This window comes from Cryptosporidium ubiquitum (assembly GCF_001865345.1).
Source record: "Cryptosporidium ubiquitum isolate 39726 chromosome Unknown contig_13, whole genome shotgun sequence".
Lineage (NCBI taxonomy): Eukaryota > Apicomplexa > Conoidasida > Eucoccidiorida > Cryptosporidiidae > Cryptosporidium > Cryptosporidium ubiquitum.
This window is the reverse complement of record NW_021639819.1, coordinates 117,303-143,996: the sequence shown is the minus strand read 5'-3', so window position 1 is coordinate 143,996 and position 26,694 is coordinate 117,303. Positions and strand designations below refer to the sequence as shown.

At 32.5% G+C, this 26,694-nt stretch overlaps 9 protein-coding genes across 9 annotated transcripts; 4 read left to right on the top strand and 5 right to left on the bottom strand.

The window, feature by feature from the left end:
- Positions 1 to 1,499: 1,499 nt before the first annotated feature.
- Positions 1,500 to 9,107, top strand: cubi_02577 (uncharacterized protein; the record flags this gene model as incomplete). Its single annotated transcript, XM_029019588.1, has 1 exon — positions 1,500 to 9,107. One exon carries the CDS (start codon positions 1,500 to 1,502, stop codon positions 9,105 to 9,107), a length of 7,608 nt encoding a protein of 2,535 aa, XP_028874708.1.
- A 283-nt stretch (positions 9,108 to 9,390) lies between these two features.
- On the bottom strand, positions 9,391 to 9,675 carry cubi_02576 (uncharacterized protein; the record flags this gene model as incomplete). Its single annotated transcript, XM_029019587.1, has 1 exon — positions 9,391 to 9,675. One exon carries the CDS (start codon positions 9,673 to 9,675, stop codon positions 9,391 to 9,393), a length of 285 nt encoding a protein of 94 aa, XP_028874707.1.
- Positions 9,676 to 9,914: 239 nt separating this feature from the next.
- Positions 9,915 to 11,150, bottom strand: cubi_02575 (uncharacterized protein; the record flags this gene model as incomplete). The annotated part of the gene is made up of 1 exon (XM_029019586.1): positions 9,915 to 11,150. One exon carries the CDS (start codon positions 11,148 to 11,150, stop codon positions 9,915 to 9,917), a length of 1,236 nt encoding a protein of 411 aa, XP_028874706.1.
- A 994-nt stretch (positions 11,151 to 12,144) lies between these two features.
- Positions 12,145 to 13,257, top strand: cubi_02574 (uncharacterized protein; the record flags this gene model as incomplete). Its single annotated transcript, XM_029019585.1, has 1 exon — positions 12,145 to 13,257. The coding sequence occupies one exon, from the start codon at positions 12,145 to 12,147 to the stop codon at positions 13,255 to 13,257; it is 1,113 nt and encodes a 370-aa protein (XP_028874705.1).
- Positions 13,258 to 13,436: 179 nt separating this feature from the next.
- Positions 13,437 to 16,388, bottom strand: cubi_02573 (DEAD DEAH box helicase; the record flags this gene model as incomplete). Its single annotated transcript, XM_029019584.1, has 1 exon — positions 13,437 to 16,388. The coding sequence occupies one exon, from the start codon at positions 16,386 to 16,388 to the stop codon at positions 13,437 to 13,439; it is 2,952 nt and encodes a 983-aa protein (XP_028874704.1).
- A 230-nt stretch (positions 16,389 to 16,618) lies between these two features.
- Positions 16,619 to 19,879, top strand: cubi_02572 (DNA polymerase delta catalytic DnaQ-like 3-5 exonuclease; the record flags this gene model as incomplete). The annotated part of the gene is made up of 1 exon (XM_029019583.1): positions 16,619 to 19,879. One exon carries the CDS (start codon positions 16,619 to 16,621, stop codon positions 19,877 to 19,879), a length of 3,261 nt encoding a protein of 1,086 aa, XP_028874703.1.
- A 179-nt stretch (positions 19,880 to 20,058) lies between these two features.
- On the bottom strand, positions 20,059 to 22,125 carry cubi_02571 (proline-tRNA synthetase class II AARS; the record flags this gene model as incomplete). Its single annotated transcript, XM_029019582.1, has 1 exon — positions 20,059 to 22,125. The coding sequence occupies one exon, from the start codon at positions 22,123 to 22,125 to the stop codon at positions 20,059 to 20,061; it is 2,067 nt and encodes a 688-aa protein (XP_028874702.1).
- A 799-nt stretch (positions 22,126 to 22,924) lies between these two features.
- On the top strand, positions 22,925 to 24,661 carry cubi_02570 (putative low complexity protein; the record flags this gene model as incomplete). Its single annotated transcript, XM_029019581.1, has 1 exon — positions 22,925 to 24,661. The coding sequence occupies one exon, from the start codon at positions 22,925 to 22,927 to the stop codon at positions 24,659 to 24,661; it is 1,737 nt and encodes a 578-aa protein (XP_028874701.1).
- A 181-nt stretch (positions 24,662 to 24,842) lies between these two features.
- cubi_02569 (EF-calcium binding domain-containing protein) lies at positions 24,843 to 26,330 on the bottom strand (the record flags this gene model as incomplete). The annotated part of the gene is made up of 1 exon (XM_029019580.1): positions 24,843 to 26,330. One exon carries the CDS (start codon positions 26,328 to 26,330, stop codon positions 24,843 to 24,845), a length of 1,488 nt encoding a protein of 495 aa, XP_028874700.1.
- Between the last annotated feature and the right edge of the window lie 364 nt (positions 26,331 to 26,694).

Here is a 26,694-nt window from a genome sequence, read left to right as displayed (position 1 = left end):
GATTAGATATAATACATTAAGGAAAAAATGTATAATGAAAAATTATTTTAAAAAAATAACTAAAAAAATGCACATTTCCACAATTATCTAAGCAAAATCACAACTTTAATGCATAATTTAAAAAAGAAAATCAAAAAAAATCAGGCTATACTGCCCAGAGCTTAATATAACGAGAACTCTATAAGAGCATTCCAATAGTGCACCAACAGGAAATTATAATCAATACCGCCATAAATTCCAAACAAACTCTTAAAATATCTCTGCAAATTACATATTTTGTCCAAACATACACGATTTTATCAAATAATAAATTTGCATGCACTGTCATTGTCCCGCCTATTACATGCATACCGGCATGCATGCCTTTTCATTTTTTAAACATTTCCGCTTACTACCGCGTGCGTGCATAATTCAATCTTTTTTAACGAGGTTAAGAATCTATTTTTATACGGCAAAGAAAATTATCCCATAATAAAAACGTACTTTAATATAATTATCTACCAATCCAATAACTCTCTAACAAGAAAGAGAAGATTAAAATAGTTTTTTTTTAAATATTTATATAAATACTGTTTATTCAGGAAAAGCCGAGATCCTAAATAACAATATTATATATTTATTTATTCAATATTCTGAAATATATTAGTATATATCTCTATTCACTTATTCTTAAGCCATTGGACAATTTCCAAGAAAAAGTAAACAAAGAAATAATTAAGTTTGCTTCTCAAGTTTATTCTAAAAACCTGTGTAAAAATATTTAACATATATTTACATAGAAATATATACATTTGTATTTATTTCCTCACATTTTGATTGCTTTATAAGTTAAGTTTGAAAGGATTTATATAGGAAATATTTATGGCTATAATATATAACCATGGCTATTAACAAAAGTAAGTTTTATTACAAAAAATTGGTATATATAATGGGTATTGGTGATCTAAAAAAAAAATGGAGATATTATTCTTAGAGCAATTCTCATTTAAAAAAAACATAAAATCCGAGTTATTTAATTGAATCTGCCTTTTAAATGTTAATCAAATTCCAAAATAAATAGTAATTTTCGGCCAATTTAATTATTAACCAATATAAATACACAAATCCATCTTAAATTACTATTTTTTGGAAGATTAACACATTCTGCAGTTATTTCTCTCATTTGGAAAATTTGTATTTAAATATATATATATATATATCCCACGCTCCAATGGTAACATATTCTTTTTGTTTCCATACCGGCATTCCAAGTGTTCGGTACCGATATGCAAGTAGAAGAGAAAGTTGCTTTAAGAATTAATAATCACATAATTGAGAGCAATTTCTTCAATTTCAATTATTATTTCTCTATTCTTTTGCCCATTGTATATATCATTTTCATCCATCTTTATTTATTATTCCACTTACTATTAACTTCTTCATCTTTAGTGCAAAGAGCACCTGATAATGGTGTAGCAACCGCTATATCCTCTGCAAATCAGCACAAGAAATTCAAGAGAATGTTGCTGTTTTCCCTCAGATCACTTAGTGATTTATGTGTACCTCCAACATTGCTATATAAGGAGAATTCCTTGGATGCAATGCAAAGAGGTATATTAGAAATCATGAGTGAAGCATTACAACAATTCCCAGATGATGAAGATATCTCAACCAATTGTGTCAGAATTATGTTTGGTATTTCTGAGTTTATGAAAGAATCTCAAGATACTGAGTTAACCAACATGTTTATTACAAGGGGAGGATCTAATACTGTCGCAATGGCAGTTAATGGACTTGTAGAATCTAATGACTCTTCTACTTTGGCTTCTATTTGTACCACTATTGAAAATCTCTTTTGTATTGGTGCACTAGATTCTACTACTGCTGCAAACTGTCTTGGAAAATTCTATGAAAGCAAGTACCTAGGTAGTAGTGAACTTGTTAAGGTAACTGGTGCAATTTGTGCTATTGCTCACCGAGAAAGTGGAGTTGCTGCATTGGTTCAGGCAGGAATTGGATCAAAAACTCTTAATTTTGCTCATAGTTGGACTAAGTCTGACAATGAATCTGCAACCTTAATAGAAAATTGTCTTGAAATTGTTAAGTTATGTGCTAGTTATGGTGATGTACCAGAAGATGCACTTAAAGCTGTTGTACATATTATTGATTTATATCGTAGTAGAAGAGGTATCACAGAAAAAGGAGGTGCCTGTTTAGAGTTGTTAATGAATCCTCAAAAACTTATGGAATGTTTGGTTGTTATTAAGTCACCCAATTCTGATATTACTCAAAAAGATGATGCTTTAACTATGCTTTCAGCTATGGCTTATGTCTCATCTTTTGCTGATGAAATTGTTAGACAAGGAGGTATTTCCATGGTTGTTGAAGCACTTAATCAAGGTGTTGCTGAATACTCTCAAAGTGGAGATGAATTACATACTGCTAAATCAAGCCGTATTATTATCGGATCTTTACGTGTTCTTGCTAGAGTTGCTTCAAATCCTTCTAATGTTGATACATTAATTGAAATTGGAGGTATTGATGCAATTTGTTCAGCATTCACAACATGTATCAACAATCTTGAAATATCTACAGCTGTATGTCAATCCCTATATCCATTATTTGTAAGAGAGACCACTGCTGTAGCTGCTGCATCTATTATGGGAGATCTCTTACAACTTTTTTATTCAAATGTTGAAAATGATAAAGATTTCACAAAATGTGCTGCAGATCTTTTGTCAATTGCCTCTCAACATGCTCCTCTTGCTGAAGCTCTTATTAGTGTACAAAGTGTTGAAATTGTTGCAACATGTTTGAATTATTACTGTGATGATACAGCATACCAATCTGCTTCTTTAGGAGCTTTGAATCATTTAGCTCCTTTTATTAAAACTTTGCAGCCTATATCAGAATTTGGAGGTATCTCTGGTATAGAAAAATCTATACTTGAAAATGTTAATGATGAAGTACTTGTTACAACTGCTATTCAATTAGTTGAAAAACTTTCTGCTGTTTCTGATAGTTCTGTTTACTTAAGCCAAGGAGAAATGGTTAATGCTGTATTAGAAGCAATGCTTGTTCATAATTCTAATGATTATATTAAAGAAGCAGGATTAAATATATTGGAAATAATTGCCACTGATAAGGATGTTACTCTTCATACTAATAACTTACCAAAAGTTGCATTATCTGATCCAAATGCAGCATATAAAGACTTAGCTGCTATTGCAGGTTTATGTAAAGTATCATCTTTAGCTCCTTTATTCTCTAGTTTAAATATATGTGATGATATTCTTGGATATGTACGTAAATGGATTTCAGAAAATCCATTTGAAGGTCAAGAAAAACTCATTTCTGCAGCTTTTCAAACTGTGAGTACCCTAAAAATATCTGAAGCTCAGGGAGATCTTGGACCCACTATAGTTCAACTTTTAGATATATCCACACTTCCACAAATGAAGACTTTTGCTGAAAAGAATACTAATGATAATCCTGTTATTGAAAATATGAAAGCAGTTAGAAGTTTAATAGAAGTACAACGTATTGGAAATGATGAAACTGTTGTTAATGTTGTTAATGCTCTCGTATCAACAATCAGAAAGTATATTGAAAACAGAGTTGTTCAGCTCCAATGTATTAAATCTTTTTGTATTATTGCTGAAACAGAAAGTGGAGTTAGAGCAGAAATAGATAATGGAGTTATTAAAGTTTGTCTTGCATTCCTTCAACGTACAAAAGTACTTTTAGAGTGCCAAATTGCAGGTTTCACACTTTTATCTCTTTTGGTTAAATATTCTCCAGATTCTATTGAAATCTTACGTAAGTCTGGTGCTATTGAAATTGTACAAGGAGCAATGAGACTTCATAACAGAAGTTCTGAACTCAGATTGATTATAGCTCCTTTAGCCTTAGCATTAGTACCTATTGGAGAAGTTAAAAAGATTATATCTGAAAAAGTTGGTGAAATTAAGATTTCTCTTGATTCAGGAGATTTAAAGACTATTCTTCAAGCCATTATAACATGTAATGAACTTGCTGTTACTCCAGAAGGATCCAAATTTACTATTTCTGAGGGTGTTCCAGGTTTAATCCCAAGAATTGAAGAACTAGCAAGTTCTAAACTGAATTCTGTTGAGCATGGAATTGTAGCTCAGAATATTCTTTGTGCTTGTTCCACCCTTTGTTCTCTTTTAACTGCTTCCAGACCAGGAAAAGTTGCTCTTGTTAAGAATAATGTTACTGTTTCTTTATTAAATATGTACAGAAATCTTGCTCAGTGTTCTTTAAATGAAGAAATTGAAACAGGATTAGTGGATAACTTAGTAGCAGTTGCTAATATTGTTAAGTTTGATATCAAAGCAGCTGAGAAATGTTTTGAAAATGGAGCTGTACAGCTAATTTGTACCAGTTTGGATAATTTCCAAGATAACGAAAAGATTCTTGGATCAGCTTGTTCTGCTATAGCAGCCATGGCAACTTCTCCAAAAAGAGTTGAAATTTTATTAGCTGAACCATCTTTCAATAATTTACTTACCAGGCTTGTAAATACTGTAAATGAGAGTTCAAAGGCTGAGGTTAGAATTAAATGTCTTAATGCCATTAATGATTTAATTAGTAGTCACGATACCTCTATAATCCAAATTACTACTGATGTTGGAAGTATTGTTGCAGCATTTGGAGTTGTTGATAAATATCCATCAGAAACACCACAGATTAGAGCAGCTTGTAGAGTTCTTAATTCCATTGGTAATTATGTTGATATTAGAGCATACTTTGAACAAGATCTTCATAGATGTGTAGAAGTAGTTCTTAGAGCTTTGGATGCTCAAAAAAATGATGAAGAAGCAGTGGAAGATCTTCTTATTTTACTTAACAATTTGACCAATTCAGCAGATAACAATATTTTAAGAGAATGTGCTATTATTGAGCTTATGCAAAATGTTATGATGATACATAATGATAATCCTGCTGTAATCTCAAAATGTGGTGAGGTTCTTTCAAAATGTGGAGCTGATGAAACCATTAAGAGCCTTATGGTAAGTATAATCAATACACAACAAGAAAAAGGTCCAGACTGTGCGAGAGATCTTGATCAATTATGTCGTCAACTTGCTGTATTTGTTGCATCTCAGCCAGAAAATCCTGAGGATGCACTTCAGTATACTGAAGCTTGTTTACAATCCTTAGTTGCAGCAGCAGCGGAATACCCAACAGATGTTAGATTGTTATCTTCAATTGCAGTTTTAACACAAAGAATTACAGATAGAGCTTTTGATAATTCAGAGGATTCATTTGGATCTTGGGCTGTAGCTACTTCTGGAATGATGCAACATATTGAAGATAATTTAGAAGATACTTCTGGTAAAGCTGTAGCTTCTAAAAGATATGTATGTTCTGGAGTTAGAGTGCTTAGTGGATGTTTAAATAACCCATACACAAGAAACTATGTTCTTGAGAGATGTAATAATGGTACCTTTTTAAATCATGTTGGAGAGATATTAGATAAATACCAAAGTGATCCTGAGGTTACTGCTAAAGTTTACGAATTCATGAGAATTTTAGCAGAAGATCCAACAGGAGCTCAATATGTTGCACAAACTCCAATGGGAGACATATCAGCAATTATTTCCACAATCAAGAAACATCGTAAGAACGATACTGTTGCTGTTGAGGGGATGAAACTGATTGGTAATCTTGTAGTTAATGCTGGAGTAGATCCTTCTTATATTTGTTCAATGAATGGTCTTAATGAATTACAGGGACTTACTGAAGGATCAAGTAAAGCTGATATTAGAGATTCAGCTCTATGTGATTTGATGACAAAGCTAATTTCTGCTGGAAATACATTTGAAGATAAGTCTCTTGTTTCAAGACAAATTAGGAGATGCAGAGCTTACGATGATGATCAATCACTTTCTGAACAAAGGCGTGAAGCTGTAGCTGTAGCAATTTCAAAATTGATTGGTTCAGCTACTGAGGCATCTGAGAATGGTAAGATCCAAGGTATTGATTCTCCAGCTGAAATCCTATCTATGATGCAAGCTTACCCAACCTCACCAGATGTTATCCGTGAGACAGCCAAAGCTTTAACTCCAATGCTTAAAGTAAACGAAAATGCTGCATCTTTAACTTATAACTCTGTACTTCCACTTCTTGCAACTTCTGCATTACCAGTAGTAGCAGCTGATCCATATGCAGCTGATGCAGTAAGTGATTTAATGCTCAGTCTTGCTCAGATTCAAGGTATGGGTGTAGAGATGTCCCAAAATCAAAATACTGATGATATCCTTAATGCAATAAGTCAACTTGGTGATTATTATGGGGATGAATTTGGCCAAGGCTTAAAAGCAAAAGTTGAGGAAATAATAAATACTATGGCTTCAGATATCCCAGCTGAACTCTCTCTAAAGGTTGTTCATGATATGTTCAAACGTAGAGAGGCTGAGGGACTCTCTTTGAGTATCACAGAATCAACATTGGTTGCTGAAAAGATGGAATATCTTGTTGAGACTATGGCTCAATTTGTTACTCAAAAAATGGATGGACCAACTTCAATAGATTTTAAATTTGGATGTATGGCTACTCAAATTATATCATCTATCCCTGAGGATGTTGAATATCTGGTAGAGCATCAATGGCCAAAGACTATGTTATTAAATATTCAAAATCAGGATTGTGAAACAAAGCAAGCTATGGCAAGTGCTCTTATTGATGTTGCTAAATCTGATAAAGCTGCAATCCAATGTGCAACTGCTCCAGGTACTGCACAAATATGTTGTGATTTAATCCAAGAAATACACGGGAGTGCAATGGATGATCCAAAGAAGGAAGAGTTAATGATTGTACGTATCCAACTTGTTGAAAAGATTGCAGTTAGTAGACAACTTTTCATAGGTACTTCAATGCTCGATATATTACTATCAATTTGGGAAGCTTATGATAACAAACATTACTCTTTAAATATCTTGAGACACGTCTTTAGAGCTTTAAGGAGAATTGTATCCGATGAATTTGTTAGTGCTTTATTAAATGCCAATGTCTTAAAGAGATTAATTACAATTATTAAAGCAAAGAATGATATTGGTGTTCTTCCAGATGTTTTATATTTGTTAGGTTCTTTGGCAATTATTCCAAATATCAAATCAGAAATTGGAGAAAATGGTGGAATTGATTCAATATGTGAACTACTTAAAGCTTCAGTTAAAATGCCTCCAGAACAAATATCTCCAACAGTAACAAATGGTTGTTTAGCTTTGGCAAACTTGACTATCCAACATTCAAATAACAAACAAATTTTCACCAAGTCTAAAGGTCCAGAGATAATTAAGACTCTTTTCAATTCTTACATTGGTTATTGGGATGTAATTAACTCTTTGGGTGTTTTGATAGTAAATCTTGGGTATAAGAAAGATGAGACTAAAAAAGAGCTTGGATCGTCAGGAATCCCTGGAGTAATTGTCAATTTCTTGAACTCTTATAATGGAGAACAAGAAAGAATCGCAACCAGAGCTTTTATGTCAGTACTTAAAGCTGTGGCAAATATGTGTTTATATACTCCAAATATCGCAGTATATGCTTCAAATCATATTGAGAATGTTTTCAACCACTTATTAGAGGTTTCTGGTAATTTACCAAAGGAAACAATATTAATGGAATTGCGTACCTTATGTAATATTGCATCTGAGAATGAAGCTGGACAACTGGCTTCATTCAATATTCTAATTGAACCGCTTTTGAAATTGGTCACAGAAGCTCCGGGAGATGATTCAGATATTAAAAGATTATGTTTTGATGTTCTCTCTATGCTTTGCAGAAGTCCAAGTAATGCAACTAATTTCTTCAAAGCTGGTGGGACTGATATAGTTATCAAACAGTTACTTAAGAATGATTATGATACTGGATTGATGACTTCTGCAATTCACCTGTTATCTTACCAGACCACAGTTCCTGAGCAAATGGATTATTTGGTTTCTGCTGGGATTTATAGAGTTATTATTGGTATTGTAGAAGGGAAAGAAGGAAGTTCAGATCTTAAGATTGCAGCCTTCAGACTCCTTCGTCGTTGTATGAGTGATCCAAGCAATGCTTTGGACTTCCTTAGTATTGGTGGAACCCAATCAATATGCGAATCTATTAAGAACAGTTCTGAACAGACTCTGGTTCTAGTTGAAGCTATCCGTGTATTACTTGGACTTCTTTATTCAGGAAGTCCAGATTCAGATTACAGTGCTGCTGATGCACCAAAAGGATATCAGGTTTGTCAATTAGATTTAAATGATTGTAATGCAATCGTAAAATCTGTGAATACTGCAATTCACAAGGAGGAGAATGGTAGACATCTGCGTTTAATGAGAGCTGGATTTGGTATTATGGCTTATTTACTTTCTGAGAACTTATGCATTGAATCAATAGCAAATTCAGAAACTATTAATGTCATGAGTAAGGTTATGACAATTTTTGCTTCTGATATTGATTCTACTGCTTTAATATGCCAGTATATTTCATTCTTAAGTAAATTTGCTTCTGATTTAGTTCCAGGAATTGTGAATGATGACTTCAGAAATGCTTTGGAGAATTCAGCATCAAAAGTAAAAGGAAATAGAAAGGACTTTGTTAGTAGTGTGAGTACAGCTTTGTCTTCTGGTGACTACCAAACTTTGTCAGTTCTTTGCAATGAATTTGATTTTGATATTACTCACTGGAACGTTGAGCCATATCCAAATGGTGTACAAGACTTACCAAAAGAGACTAAAGACTTCTTAAGAAATGGTGGCAAGCTTAAGATAGTTTTGGACGGAAAGTCAAGAGAAGAATTTTCATGGAGGGCTTCCCAGGATTTGTATAAACTTGAATGGAAGATTGGTACTAAGGATAATGATTACAACAATTCCTTGCCTATTGGAAAGATTAGAAATATCTGGAAAGGTCTTCAAAGCACAGTTTTGAAGGCTGCAAATATGGTTGAACCAAGAAAGATTACTGGACCTTCGTGTTTTGTTGTTGTTGGACCACCATCAGAAGATCAACCTCAAGGTATGGAGCTTTCACTGAAAGCAAAATCAAAGAGTGAAAGAGATGGAATTATTGAAAACTTTGTCATGTGGAGAGAAGCTGCTACTTACCACTAATTGATTTAATGCAGATGGTTACTACCACCAAGTATGTAATTTTGAGTGAGTTGAAAAATTTCAAAATGAGTAATCTCTGTTTAAATTGAAATCTTAATAGATAAGAACCAAATTGTTGAACATATTTCTCGGCTTTTTTTTTCAAACATTAATGATTGTTCAATAAGTAGGTAAATCGGTATTAAAAATGATTTAAAGATTATTATCAAATATTAGATTTGAAGTAATTTTTATTCTGAGATTTTTTGTTGATTTTTTTTTAGCTTTGAAAGTTAAGTGGATTTTATTGGTCGGAATCCTTTTGATTGGATGAAGCTGCATCTTCCGTCAAAGTGATTCTTGAAGTAATGAATTCCGAGCTTTCTAGGAAATTCTGGGCACAGTTCCACAAACAAAGCTTTTCCTTTTTTGTTAAACTCTTTCCCTTAGCTCCTGATGTACCCACAACACATTTCTTGTAACACCTAGAAGTCAACTTTGCTATCACCTTCTGTGACTCCACGACTCTTTGTAACAACTGAAGTTTCTCAATAGCTTGAATAGAACTATCTTCTTTGTCCTTTTCCATGATCTACTTTTTTCTTAAATCTTGTTTGTTCGATCCCTCGATTTTTAAACTTGAATTTCTTGTAGAATCTGAGAACTTTTGGCGCCAAAAGGTAATCTGTCAAAATGATTAAATGACCATTACATGCAAAAGTGAGATTATTTTCGGTTGTTTTGGCGCCATACGTGTATTAAAAGTTATTAATTCTTGATATAGTTGAGTAGGAACCTAATAGAGTTGTATTGGAGATAATAGAGGAATTATTGTTCATCTGTAATATTCTGTGGGACAAAAAAGTAGTTATCTTGATAGTAAGGGAATGGTTCTGCTAGGTTTGGAGGGGGAGGATAGTAGTTATAGTAATAATAATATCCTCCTCCTGGGCTGGATGAATATGGATAACTATATGGGTTTTCGCCCATTGCGAATGGTGATGTTTGTGGAGTTGCCTGTACACCTGGAGGACGAGGACTCGCGGACTCAGGATTGAACATATTATTATTCATAGCAGTTTCAACATTTCCACCATATCCACTTTGGAAGTATGGTTCAGTTCCCAGCAAAGGAAACCCATATCCAAAGAAGGGTCGATAATAGTACGGATAGGTAACTCCCATTTCTCCACATCCATATTTGCAAACGGCTGCCATATAACCACTTTGAGTTTTTAAAGAATGAGATGCAGAGTGTTTATGGGAATTGGAAGATATCAACTTTCTGTGCTTTGATTGATTTTCACCTTGTTTTTCACTGCCTTCATCCTTTGGATCTGATCTAAGAAGTTTTTCCGTCTCCTTGCTTTGGTACTCATTTTTTTGATTTCCTGAATCAAAAAATAACTCATTTACTTTGTTTCCTAACCTATCCCTTAAAATAGCTTTGTCTTTATAAACACTGAGTGTACCTTCATTTGTCAAGTTAAACTTTAATACCGCTTCCTCTTGAGTTTTTTCTCCTTCCGTCTCTTCTATAGAAACCTCTCTTACAATTGATTCCACATGATACATATATTGGTATCTTTTCCCTTTCATTATCTTTTGAGTCTCTGGTTCTACTTTTTCTGGTTCGTCAAACTCGAGTATAATAGCATCTACATTCTCTAGACTTTTTAACGGTGCATTGTAAAGCATATTTAAAGGAAGTACTCCTGCTCCTTTTCTCCAATGATTATTTATATTCATTTTTTCATTCTGAGAATTCTTCTCAATTCTTGAATTTCTTTCAACAAAGTTCGACCAAATTCCTTTTTGAATAGCCATTTGCCTGGAATTCTCCGATATTATGCCTTTAATCAGACTGTTTAGCATGAATATCATTATCCCTACCAGGACCAGATTCATGAATGCAGAAATTAGTGTAATAGCTCCAAAACTCTTTGAAATAATCCACAGCTCTTTCTTCCTTTCACTCAAATTATTTTCCATTTTTTCACTTAATTCCTGTTTTTCTGTTTTCTTCTCCGCCTCCTGGAATGGAGTCTTCTTCTTTTCATTCATTGCTTCCTCTTCAATAATCTAATTCAAATATTTCATACAAAACAAGCAATAATATTCAATTCTAAAAAAAAACCTAACTCTTTTTTCTCTCTCTTTCACATATATTTATATTATTTCCTACACTAATATAAATAAATTGTCAATTATTATTCTATTTTCTTTTTACTTTCTATTTCATTTATATTGTTTCTATCTTATTTACTCTTTATACCACCTATTATTTCCTCTTTCTCCCATAATACCATGCTTACATGCATCCACATTAAATTTTCCGCCGGTATTGAACATTTTTTTTTTAAATGCATGCATTTCCACATGGATTACATGCAGGAAAAATTGCATGCATAAAAAAAATGTACAAAGATGATTCAAATTAAATTGGGGCATGCCATGGAAGGTATAGACAAACTAAAGCTAATCAGAAATTGAATAGTTTTAAAGTTATTTAGTATTTTAATCTAGAATTTTTTAGAGTTTCAAAGCTATATTTATTGTCGTAAAAGTGTAATTCTCCTTAGAAATAAATAAAAAAAATTGATAATTAATTTAGCCAAAATAATGCTAAGTTTTGGGTTATTAATTATGTAACCTTAATCAAAAAATCTAGCAGATAAAAAAGGATTATGTTAGATAATTAACCGGAAATACCTTAAATTTGCCAGATCCCACTCAATTTCTTTATTTTTTTAATTATTTCTCAAATTATTATGAAAAGTATTGAGGCAGGGCTGTGTGCACACTCGGGTGAATATATTTAATGACAAGGCGGAAGTACCGATAAATAAGGTAAAATACACCTGGGAATTTCAATTTGTCAAACAAATCCAACCCGTATACATTTAATTTTTTCTTTTTTCTTTTTAACACCTCAGAAATTTCTCGAGGCTGTGCCAAAAAGAATGTTATAAAGGAAAAATACATATTAAGACTATATATATGTGTGTTTCAATATTTAAGATTTAATTTAGAGTAAAAGAAAAGTATCAAATTAACTATGGAAATTTCTCAAAATATAGGTTTTGATAGCCATAAACACAATAATTTAATAATACAGAAGCTAAAGAATGGTAAAGAAAAAAAAGGTACAGAAAATTCTCAAGAATATAAAGACCAGCTTGAAAAAAGGCTTGGAAATATATTCAGGGAAATTAGCCTCAGAAATGAATCCAATTCTTTTAGAATAACAATGAATGGTGAAATTCAAAAGATGAGAAATTTGAGTAAGCTTGATGCATACTGTAAATTTATGATGCTTTCTTACTCAAGAATGTTTTTTGCTCTAATAGATTTGAAAAATAATTGTGGGTTGGAGGATGTCCAATTTCATACGCTTGAATTAAGGAAGTTGAACTATATCTTTAAAAATTGTACTCATTTCAATATTAAATATAAGTTTTTAGAACAAAAGAAAACCGATCTTGAAAAGAAAACAATAAGTTCATATGAAGAAGTCTCAATTCCTAAGCAAGAAAAATATGTTCATAAAAATGAATTTAATTTATTAAGGAAAATAGATTCACTAAATAACTCAGTGGATGATCTCAAAAATAAAATTAAGAATTATTTTTCAAAAAATATCCAAGAAGAAATGGGTGATTACAAGAAAACTGCAGTAGATAATGAACCAATTTCATTAATGAGTTCACATTCAGACACTAATCTATGCAATTCTGAATCAAGTAATTTAGAAACATTCAACGATGAAAACTCCACTAATAGTGAGGAAGAAACCAATATGATTAATACAAATAAACATTTAAAGGAATTCAAGACAAAAAACAAACAGGGTTTTAGACACAGAAGATCGATTGAAACTATTTCATTCACAGGAAACAAGCTCGAAAACACTCCTCTTGTAGAGTTCTCTCCTGCACCAAAATACCATAGCAGATCCAAAACTCAAAATACTAATCTCCTACAACAAGAACAATCTGTAAACAGTTTCATTATCTCGTATAATGGAATCCTTCTCAATAAGTCAACGATCAATAACAACCAGTTTAGGGATGCAATCAAAGCACACAAAATTGTTGAATCTGCTAATCTGAATCAAAAACTCTTGTTTAGAAATAAATCAAATTTTAACCCTCACCAAAATGTCAGATAAGCAACAAATATTTACATGCAAAATTGATTAAGGAGTTGCATGAAATTCCCGCCAAACGTGTCATAACAGTATTTAATAAGTCCTAAAAGAAAAACAGTTTGAATTGAATTATTTATAATTAAGGAAAGTTCTAAAATAAAAACTATTTAATAAGGCAAATTGAGAGCGAGAATGATCGATTATTGCCAAATAAGATCTAGTTCTTTGTCCAGATCTTCAGGATTAATAAGGTCAATAGGACAAGTATAGTTTTTATCAGTGTAAAACATACTGGTTGATTTGGAGTCAACAAAATCTCTGACTTTAGAAATAAATCTAAGACCAAATCTTTCAAGTTTTTGTCTGGCACCCCATCCAGGAAGGGTTTTAAGAGCATCCAAAGAGAGTGGGAGATTTTCAACAAGTGCATCGATAGCTTCTTTTGATGCAATAGAGTTGGTGTTAGAAATTCCAAATTCAGCAGCTAAGTTTCTTCTAAGTAAGAGTAGTTGGGTTCTAAAATCTTTTAACCTTTCACTTTCAATATCTGATTCTTGGTAAATCAAATTCGCTTGCTTCTTCTTAGCTATTGTATGCGGTGATCCTTTATCATTGAATTGCCTTTTTCTCCTGGAATCTTTAGGATTCTTATGATTTATACTCTCCATTTTATCAGAAATGGACTGTAAATTACGGGAAGTAACAGGAGAAATGATTTGAGAGTTGTAGGAAAACGAGGAAAGAGAAGATACAGTACCTTGATATGCATTCATAGTGTTTGGCTCCAAAATAGGAGTGGAGTACATAGATTCTAGTTGGAATGTTTTGAAACAGGAAAAATCAAGTTCATGAATATCTTGGTTTTCTGCATGTTTGTCTATTTTAAGAGAAGCCACAGATACCCCATTTTTAAGTTGGACCAGGTTTTCTGAAAAAAGCTGGTTTACAATAAATAAATGTAGAAATCTTTGTAGATTTCCTGGTTTCCAAATATCTCCACTCTTTAAGAGGCCAATACAGTCTTTTGGAGCACTTTTTGATAGTTTTTCTGATCTTTTTTTCCCTTTTAAGATTTCTGCCAAACTAGAAAGTGTTAAAAATCCATAGGTTTTTGCAGCTCTTTCCTGATCTCGAAGGCTCAATCTCACTGAGAAAAAAACTTTCTTAGCAATACTCTCAACATCTACAATAACTGGTTTTTCCAGTTTAGATCTCACACAATTATCACACTTAACCTTACATTCACCTTTAAAATCTTCTCCAAAGTGACTTAGAACCATTGTTCTTCTGCACTTGTATTGCTCCTCACAATATTTGACCATTCCCAAAAGACCATCAATTGTGGATTTATTTGAATAATTGTTTTTTGAAGTATAGGATTTTTTGGAAGGCTTCTCAATGTTGATTCCTGCTAATGTTTGCAGTCTGGATACATCTTTGTAGGAGTAATATAATATGCATAGAGACTCTAGTCCATCTCTTCCAGCTCTACCACTCTCTTGATAATAATTTTCCAGAGATTTTGGCATGGAGAGATGAATCACTAATCTTACATCTTTTTTGTTGATTCCCATTCCAAAAGCTATTGTTGCTACCATTACTTGCCTTTCATCATTCATCCATCTTCTCTGAGCAAGATTCCGTTTTTCTTCCTTCATAGATCCATGATAGAAAGTTGCAGAAATTCCTTCTTTGTTCAAGTCTTTGGAGAGTTCTTCACACTCATTTCTGCTTAAACAATATATTATACTAGTTGATCTGCAAAACTGTGGAGATTTAAGAAGCTCGGAAATCTCCTTTAGCATTTTTTGTTTGCTTCCACTCTTAGTTCTCACCTCATACTTGAGATTTGGTCTGTCAAAAGAAAGACTAAAAATGACAGGAGATCGCATCTTTAGTTGTTTAATCACATCACTCAAGATACTGTGGGTAGCAGTGGCTGTTAAAGCTATTATTGGGACATTTGGAAATTCTTCCCTGAGTTTGCAGAGCTGAATATAGTCTGGCCTGAAATCAAATCCCCATTGGCAAACGCAATGGGCTTCATCTATTGCAAATCTTAAGAGCCTGGATTCTTCATTAAGCTGCTTTAGCAAAGAAAACAAAGTTTTGGAATGCTTAAGCTTTTCAGGAGTCACAAATAAAAAATTTGGACAAACTCCAGTATCGCCTTTTTTTAGCAAATTCATGATATTATTCACCTCCGCTACTGACTGATTACTATTCAAACTGGCACATTTAATTCCGAGAATATTAAGCTGCTCAATTTGATCAACCATCAATGCCACTAGTGGCATGATAACTACTGTCAAACTTGCTGGATTGTTGTATTTCAACAGACCTGGAAGTTGGAAACAAAGTGATTTTCCCCCTCCTGTTGGCATCATCACAAAAACGTCACGCTGAGAAACCACTGCATTCATTATCTGTCTTTGGTTCGACCTAAATGATTCATTTCCAAAAACCTGTTCATTGATTTTTTTCATTTCCTCTGACCATTCAAAATCATCCCTTTCCCAATCCTGGTCCTTCTCATTGACCAGAACTTTCCTCTTGCCATTAAGTAACTTTTTTTCGTTTGATGAACTTTTCTTCACTGCATTCTTTCTGGACTTCCCTTTTACACTAGAAAAGTCAGAGTCCCGTTGTATATTCAATATTGTATACAAATTCTCCTTGCTAGAGGATGAATTTGGTATACTTTCACCTCTTAATACATTTAATTCTATAACTTCATCCACATCATCATTTAACTCATATTTATCTTTTCTTTTTTCTATTTCTTTATTGTCCACATTACTCTCCGAAAAACTATGAGAAATTTCTGCCACGTATGTATTTTCAATACCGGCGTTTGCATGTAAGTGTGTGCATGCATGGCTTTCATTGTTAAGAGTAATTTTTTTTGAAATATTCTGAATTATGTTTGAGAGAGAGGAAAAGTTTCCAACTGGTCTTCCAAAAAAAATTTTACCGATATCGTTCATCTCATTTTGCAATACACAAGACATTTCCGAGCTAGAAATCCCACTTTTATTCAATTTTGAAAGTAAATCATTCTTTATTTGTTCCGAGTTCTCCTTGTACCATGCTAATTCTGACTCTAGGTTACTCTTGTGAGTTTCTCCCTGCAACCCCGGTTCATCTTCCATTTAATGGGTTGAAATTGCCAGAATATTAAAGGAAAAATAAAATGTATTCTCGACCTTTTTTTTGGCGTAAAATTACTTAAAGAAATAAAATTGACTATCTAATATACCTAATTACATTTCAATGAGAAATAAATTGTGTGGGGAAATGGCGCCAACTGCTTGCCATTTAATAAATACCATTCTCTCTTTTCAAGAAAAAGAAAAAATACCCGACTATTAAAGACATTATAATGTTAGAAAAGGAAGAAGAGATTATTTCCACTATAGGATTTACCTCAGAGAACGCTGGAGTTTCGCAAAAGCTTTTTGAGAATTGCTTGGATAGATGGAGAAGAAGTGATCTTTGCACTGACCAACAATATGACAATATTAAAAAAAGTGGGAATCTAGATTTTTGTATATTGGATGCTAGGTTCTCAACTGGGAAGTTCCCTTCCCAGAATTCATCGCCTGAATTCTACGAAAAGTATAATTCATACTCTTACAATGCATTTTCTAATATAACTCCACAAGATAATATTGAAACACCAATTATACAGCTATTTGGTTCAACTCAAAGTGGAATCACGGTTTTAGTACATATACATGGCTTCTTTCCATATCTATATTGTGAGGTACCCAAAAGCACACCTCCAAATCCACAAAAAGTTAAAAGTCAGATAGAAAGTAATTTTGGGTCAACAGGAGAAGGGAAACATAAAGTTCTTAATATCCAAGTTGTACAAAAAGAGTCAATAATGCACTACAAAAGTGATTTAGAAGCAAAAGAATCTCAGTTCTACAAGATTACTTTACAACTCCCAAATTCGGTTCCAACCTGTAGATCTATGATTGAAAATGGGAATCTGGATTGTATTCCTCAAGCCTTTGAAGCTAATATCCCTTTCATTCTAAGATATTTAATCGATTTAGGTCTAAGTACAGGATCATGGGTATCTATACCGAAAGAAAAATCACATATAAGACTTGGAGGACACAAATTTGATTACAAAGAGACCAATTTTGTTAAAACAAGTCCATATCAAAAAATAAGCTCATGCCAAATTGAGATTGATCTTTTTTATGATGACTTAGAAGTACTTGGAAGCTCAGGAAAATGGGCATCTTTACCACCTATTAGAGTCCTTTCTTTTGATATTGAATGTGTTACAGAATCTGGAGTGGGATTTCCAGAACCACAAAAAGATTCTGTTATTCAAATATCATCAGTAGTTACACTTTTGGATAACCCAGAATCAATATGTAATGTAATATTCACACTAAAAGAATGTGCTTCTATACCTGAAGCTTTTGTATTTTGGTTTGAATCTGAAAAAGATATGTTAATAGCATGGAAGAATTTCATAATAGCAACTGATCCAGATGTTATGACTGGTTATAATTGTATCAATTTTGATATGTATTATCTTTTAGAAAGAGCCAAATTGTTCCAATTAAATGATTTTTTCTTTTTTACAAGATTAGATAGTACTAAGGTAGCAAGTAAAGATACCAGATTCTCATCCAGGGCTTTTGGAACACATGAAAGTAAACTAATTAATATTGAAGGAAGGATTCTTTGGGATATTTTAGAGACAATTCGTAGAGAACACAAGTTAAAGAGTTATTCATTAAATTATGTTTCCACGACATTTTTAAAGGAACAAAAAGAGGACGTACATTACTCTATGATTAGAGGGTTGCAAGATGGTAATCCTGAAACCAGAAAAAGAATTGCAATATATTGTCTCAAAGATTCTCAACTTCCATTAAGACTTATGAGGCATTTGAAATTATTCCCAAATATTATAGAAATGGCAAGAGTAACTGGTACTACAATTGATATTTTACTTAGTAGAGGCCAACAGATTAAAGTTACAAGCCAAATTTTGAGGAAATGTAAATCTACCAATTTTCTGATGCCAACGGTAAAGAATCAATCTGATGGAGAAAACCAATATGAAGGAGCAACAGTATTAGAACCATCAAAAGGATTTTATAAGAACCCAATTTCCACTTTAGATTTTGCTTCTTTATATCCCTCAATTATGATCGCTCATAATATTTGTTATTCTACACTAATTCATCCAAGTAATGTTAAGAACGTACCAGAGGAACAAAGGGAGACTTCTCCAACTGGTCATTCTTTTGTTTTATCTTCAGTAAGAAAGGGTATTCTTCCATTAATTGTTGAAGAGCTTATAGCTGCAAGAAAAAAAGCCAAAAAAGAAATGGCAGAGACTACTGATCCAACATTAATCTCTATTTTGGATGGTAGACAGCTTGCTTTAAAAACTTCAGCAAATAGTGTTTATGGGTATACTGGTGCAGTAGCTGGAGGGCAACTCCCATGTTTAGAACTTTCAACAAGTATTACTTCATATGGTAGAAAAATGATTGATATTACTAAAAATGAAGTTGAGAAGATTTATAAAAAAGAAAAGGGTTATTCTGCTGATGCCAAAGTCGTTTATGGTGATACAGATTCTGTTATGATAGAATTTGGAGTTTCAGATATTGGAGAAGCTATGAAACTTGGTCAGGAAGCAGCAACATTAATCAGTAAACTCTTTGTTCCACCAATCAAATTAGAATTTGAAAAGGTTTATTGCCCATTCTTATTAATGAATAAAAAAAGGTATGCTGGAGTACTTTTTAAAAATCCACAATTCCATGAAAAAATTGACTGTAAAGGAATTGAGACAGTTAGAAGAGATAATTGTCTTCTTGTTCAAAAAGTGGTTGATACTGTATTAAAAAAGATTCTAGTTGATAAAGACGTTGAAGCAGCCAAACAGTACACCAGAAATGTGATTTCTGACTTGCTTAAGAATAAGATAGATTTGTCTTTATTGGTGGTAAGTAAGAGTCTTGGAAAAGATGATTATACTGCGAAACTCGCTCATGTTGAACTTGCAAAAAGGCTTAAATTAAGAGATCCAGGATCTGCACCTAATATTGGAGATAGAGTATCTTACGTAGTAATTAAAGGTGCTAAAGGCCAACCCCAATATGACCGAGCTGAAGATCCATTATATGTACTTGAGAAAAATCTTGCAATTGATACACAACATTATGTAGATACTCTAAAGTCCTCGGTAATCAGAGTCTTTGAAGGAGTAATGAAGGACCCTGAAAAACTTTTCTCTGGAAGCCATACGAGATCTGTAACGGTATTAAGCGTTACTGGGGGTGCTTTGGCTGGGTTTGTAAAAAAAGGTCTTCAGTGTATGAACTGTAAGACAATAATTAAAGAGGGATCACTTTGTAAAGATTGCTCCAAACAAGATAATATGGAATGTTCTGTACTTATTAATAAGCTTCATGAGTTTAGAGAGAAAGAAATTGAATACAATTCACTCTGGACTCAATGCCAAAGGTGCCAAGGAAGTGCCTTCCAAGACATTATTTGTACTTCCAGGGACTGTCCAATCTTTTATAGGAGGACCAAAGTTAGAAAGGACGTGAACGCTATTGGAGAACAAATTAAAAGGCTTGATCTTAATTGGTAAGCAGCTTTATCATTTAAGTTAAACCTTGAAATTTGAGAAGTTATAATAGAATAATATATATGGAAAAAACAGCGATGAGTGAGTAATTATCATTATACTTAGCATAATCTTGTTTTTATTATTTTCCCTTAATTTCCCATAATTGAACTTGTAATCTAGAAATCCAATTGTTTTGGAATTTAGTAACTTCTTCCAAATAATGTATATCTCTTTGCAAACTTGTCACAGAAGAAACATTTAGTCTTTCCTTCTTCTAGTTTATGTGGCTGGTCTTTAGGAATACATAGTGACTTCATTGCACCAGTCATTGTCTGATTGTCTTCATTATCCAAACTTAGTCTTGCAGTTTCTTTTTTAATCTCTTCCTCACATAAAACTTCCTCACACCAAGGAGCTAAAACCATCTTCTTTTGGTTCAATACATCCATTACTTTATCAAATGTGTCAACATTTACAATATTTTCGAGTTGTTTCTGCTTAGCCTTGGAGAACAATCTATTTTGGAATTCTTCCAATAACTTTGGTATTTTAGACTCCAATTCAGAGATAGGAATATCCATCTTGTCCATATTATCTCTAACAACAACACGAACACTTCTTTTCTCAATATCACGTGGGCCAATTTCAAATCTCAAACATACACCTTTAACTTCCCAATGGTTATATTTCCAACCAGGAGTATAATTAGATCTATCATCAATCTTGACTCTAATTCCAGCCTTCTTCAAAATACTCTCTACTTCATTGCAAATTTCCTTCTGTTCTTCAGTAATTACAGTTTTAAAAATGATGGGAATAATTACAACTTGTACAGGAGCAACCTTTGGTGGTAAAACTAGACCTTTATTGTCTCCATGTGTCATAACCATAACGCCAATGGCTCTTGTAGTTAAACCCCAAGAAGTCTGATGAGCATATTCTTTGTGTCCTTTCTCATCTTCAAATTCAATACCAAACATTTTACTGAAGTTTTGACCAAGTAAATGTGAGGTTGCCGCTTGAACAGCACGACCAATTTCTGAAATGAATCCTTCAATCGACTTAGTTGTGTCACCTCCTGGGAATTTTTCACCTTCAGACTTGGTACCTTTAATTACAGGAGTTGCTAACAAATCTTCATAAATAGATGCATAATCATCTAAAATAATGTCAACCATTTCCATAGCCTCTCTTCTTGTAGAATGAGCTGAATGACCCTCTTGCCACAAAAATTCACGTGTTCTAATAAAGGGAGTTGGATGTTTAAATTCCCATCTTACAACGGAATTCCATTGATTTATCTTAATCGGTAAATCCCTATGAGATCTAATCCATTTGGCAAAGTATGGATACATAATGGTTTCAGATGTCGGTCGAATCGCTATTGGTTCAGCCAAATCTGATTTTCCTGATTTAGTTACCCATGCGACTTCAGGGGAAAAACCTTCAACATGGTCCTTTTCAGTTTCTAATTTCTTCTGTGTTACAAATATAGGGAAATAAGCATTCTGTACATCGTAGTTTTTAATTTTCTTGTCAAAAACATTTTGAATTGTTTCCCAAATAAAGTAACTCCATGGACGTAATATGTAACACCCAGAAATATCATAATATTCAATCATTTCAGACTTTATTATAACTTGGGAATACCAGTCTGCAAAAGATGCAATTTTGTCTACTGTTATACCAAGTAAACTTTCGTTTTCCTTAGACTCTTCCGACTTTACTGTCGGCTTCTGTTCTTCTAAATTGTCCATAGAAAACCAGTTAACTTTCTTTCCACATGATTCAACAAATTTTACCAAATCATTAATATGAATTGAAAAGCTTTCGGTATTGATTAATGGATGTACAAATACCTTTTTATCTTTGAGACTTTCGTCAAAGTAAACTTGAATTTCCCCTGATTTCTCAAAGATTAAAGATAGAGGAGTCAAACAGCCTCTTTTTACCTTAAGCAGTTCGGTCAAAACATCTTCATCAGCCAATCTGAGCTTATTTCCGTTCACACCAAAGATTTGCCCAAGATTCTTCATCTTTGTATCGGTATTATGGTGAGCCAAAACGAAAAATAGGCCTTCGTTACCCTTTGATTTTATTAATAGATTTTTTGCAAAATCAGTATTGTGTTTTTTTGCCTCTTCTTTGAGTACATTTCCCATAGATTCCATATTTGGGGTAACATCATGATCAAACTTCAAATAATCTATGGAAAGCTTGCTCAATCTTTCTAATACTTCAGAATATAGTTTCTCATCCACCGACATTTTTTCTTAAATTCTATTAACTTTAAATTTTTTATTGGTTTTAAAAATTTTTCTGAAAAAGATTTAATTTAATTCCAACTTGACTATTTTATTGGGACATTTTTCTTTATAAACAGTTTTCCCGCATTTTTTTTTTCATTTGAGAGGTTTTATCTGCTGAAAATGAGAAAAAGTTAAATATTTTTTTCTTTAGATTAAGAATTTGAAAAATAAACAATACTAGCAATTCTAGTAAAATGCATATTTTTAATATCAGTGCAAATTTTTTTTATAAATAATTTGTCCACATGAACTTAGACTATTGTTGCATGCATATCAGCTGCATACGTGTAAATGTGGGGAAATGAATTTTCCTATACCGGCGATTATTAGTGCGAATTGTTGCAGTTTGTAAGAAAAATCTTACAATGCACACATTTCTTTTTAGTTTTTTAAAATTTAATTGTAAGTTAAATTAGGTTGGATAAAATAAAAAGGAAAAGACTAAACGGATGAATAAAAAGCCAATACTCAAATGATTACTAAATATAGATAAAGAGCTTGCGCATTAAATTGTAAATAAATTTTTATCAAGAATAGGAGGGGTGCAATTACAATAATATATAATTTTCTGAATTGATTAATTAAAGATCCCAGCAATACAATCCACACTAAACGCGCTCAAACTGAAATTCGCCTTAAAGCAATAATTATAAGAAATGAAATACCCATGTATTTAAATAGATTGTGAATTTTCTTGGGATTTAGAAACTATTAAGCATTAGTTAACGTTCTTTTAAATAATTTCAAGGAGGAAAGAATGAACAATACAATAAATTCCTGGACTTCAGGACTAGCTAACTTTTTGAATATGGGAAGAAATCAAAGGGAGAACGTTACAGGAGAAGTAAACATACCTAATCAGGGCAATGATACTCATTATTGGGCCGATCAGAGTGGCGGAAACAGATTTATTTTACATCAGAATTTACATGGTATTTCGCCAAAAGATATTTATCAAAAAGGAAACAACTTTGTAAATCCAATGGATTATTCCCAATTCTCTCCAAGCATCCCAAACTTTAAAACTGCAGCATACACTTCACTTTCTGGAATGAAGCAGATTGTTTCAATTACTGATATTGGGAGTGTAGTTGCTCATTATTATGATCTTGGAAAGTATGTGGGGCTTGGTGGAGCAATCCGATTTTTCATGCTTTGCAAACAAATAAAGCACTCATTTATAAATATTTCATTGAACGATGAAAACATCAATATTGGTGTTTATTCTTCCTCAATTGATCAGGATTCTGGATTTTCATATCCATTAATAATACATAACAAAAAATTTCATTTATTTGGTACCGTTCCCACTTTAAGATACATTGCTAAAAAGATTGGGGAATATGGAATTGATGCATACAGAGATTATGCTTTGGATATATTTTCAGAAACTCTCTCCGAGTGGAGAAATTTGTTGCTTCTTGCAATACTTGAGAAGATATCAGAAAGTAAAATATTCCAAGATACAAAAGAGGAAGTTACTGAATCAGATCTAAACAGCTCTAGAATGACAAATTTTAGCAGAAATATAAGCAAAGTTATTGAGGATACAAAAAAAACCTTTGGAACTGCAATTACTGATGATAACTACTATAATAATTATCTAAAATCTAGAAGAAAATTCTTTAAATCTGTTGAATCTATTTTGGTCAATTTTTCTGCAAATCCATTTATTCCATTAAAAGGAGAAATGATTGCTCTCGATACCACTACAACAGAAGGAAAAGAAATTCCAAGACAATTATGTAACTGCCCAAGTTATTGCGAGCTTTTCTTATTTAGTATTATTTATGATGATTCAGTTTTGATTAAGGAAAATTCCAAGTTTCTAAATGAAAATGACATTTCTACTGAAAAATTACTCGAAGAATTCCCAAAATTACATGATCTTTTTCAAGCTATCATGGCTTATCCATTGATTACACAGTGGTACAAGGAGATGGAACAACCATCAGAAACTGAAGAATCCAGTCAACATACAAGTAATAAGGCTACTAATACTATTAATAATGAAAAGGTGCAAACAGAATTAAATGGAGTAAGAACAGCAACTCCAAAAAAGGTTTCAGATATTGACCCTAGTATATTTGATCCTTCCGGTACCAATATACCAATACATAATGAGCCTCGTACTACAAATACAATCACATATAGGCTCGCCCCTCCAAAGTCTCAGGTCATCTTTCCAAATAATTCTAATAATAATCAAAGAGTTGAAATACCCAATATATACCATCAGACTTGCTCAAAGAACCCAAATGTTAGTACCAATACATTTAATGCCATTCGAATTAACAACTATGAAACCAGCTTCCGACCAAGTAATCCTCAACCCAACGTTAATGTTAGGATTGCAAACTTTTCTAAAGTTAATAATTTACCTTATCAGATGGGCCAGGGGCACCAAGTTTCCACAGCAAGACAATTTAATAACTATTCTGATATGAGACAAAACACTCAATACCCACCTTTTGCTCCTTCCACATTTAGGTGAAGTTAAAGTAGGATTTTCATAATTGATCAAGACAATATCAGTATTTCAACTCTTGTCTATGTATTAAATAAAAAACATTAATAACTAATATATTATATTGCTTGTTCTATGATTACTAGAGTTATTTAGCTCAGGCTAAATAAAAATAAATAGAGATTCTATTGTTATTAGATAAAGAAGGCTAAGAACTATTAGACTCGGACTCTTCTGAGCAATCTGTAGTATCTGACTTTGATTCATAATTGATAGACGCACATTTTTCGAGATCCAAGCTAGATTGATTGTTATCTAGAGTTCTTGAAGCATTCTGAGCAATGATCTCCTCTCTCATTTCGATCGTGATAAAAGCTTTTGGATCACAAAGATAAGAAATAACTGTTGGAGCCATGGGAGAATCTGTAAAAGCATTTTTGTAAATTTTACCTTTGAATTCTCCGGGACAAATCATATCAAAAATCTCATCACTTATATGTTCAAAAAGAGGTAGAGCTTCAATTGAATAGGTTTGTTCAATACATGTAACCATATTTTTCCAAAAACAACTAATTACCGACTGATCAATGTATCCCATCTCATTTAGATCTAGAATATGCCAAAACCAATTTATTGATTGTGGAGATTCTCTGAATTCTAAAGAAAATAAAACTTTGAAAACCGTCTTAATTCCTATAGCAGTTCTTGTTTGTCCATTTGAATCAGTTACAAATTTACAATCTTCCGAATGGACCTCAAAAATTCTAGAAATTACAAAAGTTGGAATAATATATTCAAAATCCATTAGTAATTGTTGGAGCATTTCAGGCAAAAACAACTTATTTTCAATATTCCCAACATTTAGATTTTGGCTTTCATCATCCTTAATAGATAACTGAAAATTTTGTTCTGTAGAAATAGATTGGGTTCTGTACTCAAACCACTCAAATATTTGAAAAATAAATTGAGGATTAAAAGGATTTTCTGATTCTGAGGTATCGGATAGACGCAATTCTAGGAACTTTGCAAATTGATCAGAAGAAATAAGATCTTGAATTTTAATTATGCTGTTTTTTGATCCGGAAAAAAAGAGTATTCTCTCTATTACATAATTGGCATAGAAATTTTCAAAATTGGGATGATTCATAGAAAGTTGCCCAACAAGTCCTAGTTTTGTTTCAGAATTATCTCTAATGGAATTTTTTATCCAATAGAAAAAATCATAGTATGTGATAACTTCTTCCATAGGATTAATATAACCCAATTCTGATCTGATTTGGAAAACATAAAGTATTTTTAAGCATGTATTAATGAACTTTGTTGGAGAAATAAACCCGTAACAATCTTTGAACATCTTTGCATACATAGATGGAGTCAAGAATTGTTTAAAAATTTCAGGACAATGGTCTCTACATCTTCTAAATTCTTTATATCTAATTACGATTCCGTCTGATTTTGACCTTACTCTTCTTTCAAATAATACCAAACATATGATGGGGAAACTTCTATTAAGCTCTTCAAAAAAAGTCAAAGTTCTTCCTGTTTTATGGTCTGTGTATAGTAATTGATTTTTTAAAGAAATTTGTGTTGCAGTTTTTCTAAGTAAATTAAACAATTTCCCCTTACCATTTTTTTCTAGGTAATTCTTTCTAGAAAGGTCATCCATTCGTTCCAAAAAGGCCGTAGCATGATTCATATTGGTCTCATTGAAGTTGTTAATAAACGAATTTGTATATTAATTATTTTTTTTTTGTTTTCTGTTCTTTCAATAATTATGATATTTGAACAAGCAAATAATTTAAGATGGCATAATTATAGTGTGTGGCCCCCCCTCATCCACTCAAAAAATAAAATTGGGTTATGTGGGAGTCGAACCTGATTGATAATATATTATTAATTAAATATTAGTTTTTGAATTCAAGTGCATATAAATATATTTTCTTTTAGTACCGGTATTACATGCAAATACAAAAATTTTGTCAAAAATATTTGTTATCATACCGGTATTTGCATGCAGTAATAATTACGTAATTAAGTGGACAACACAAATTTCCAAGATG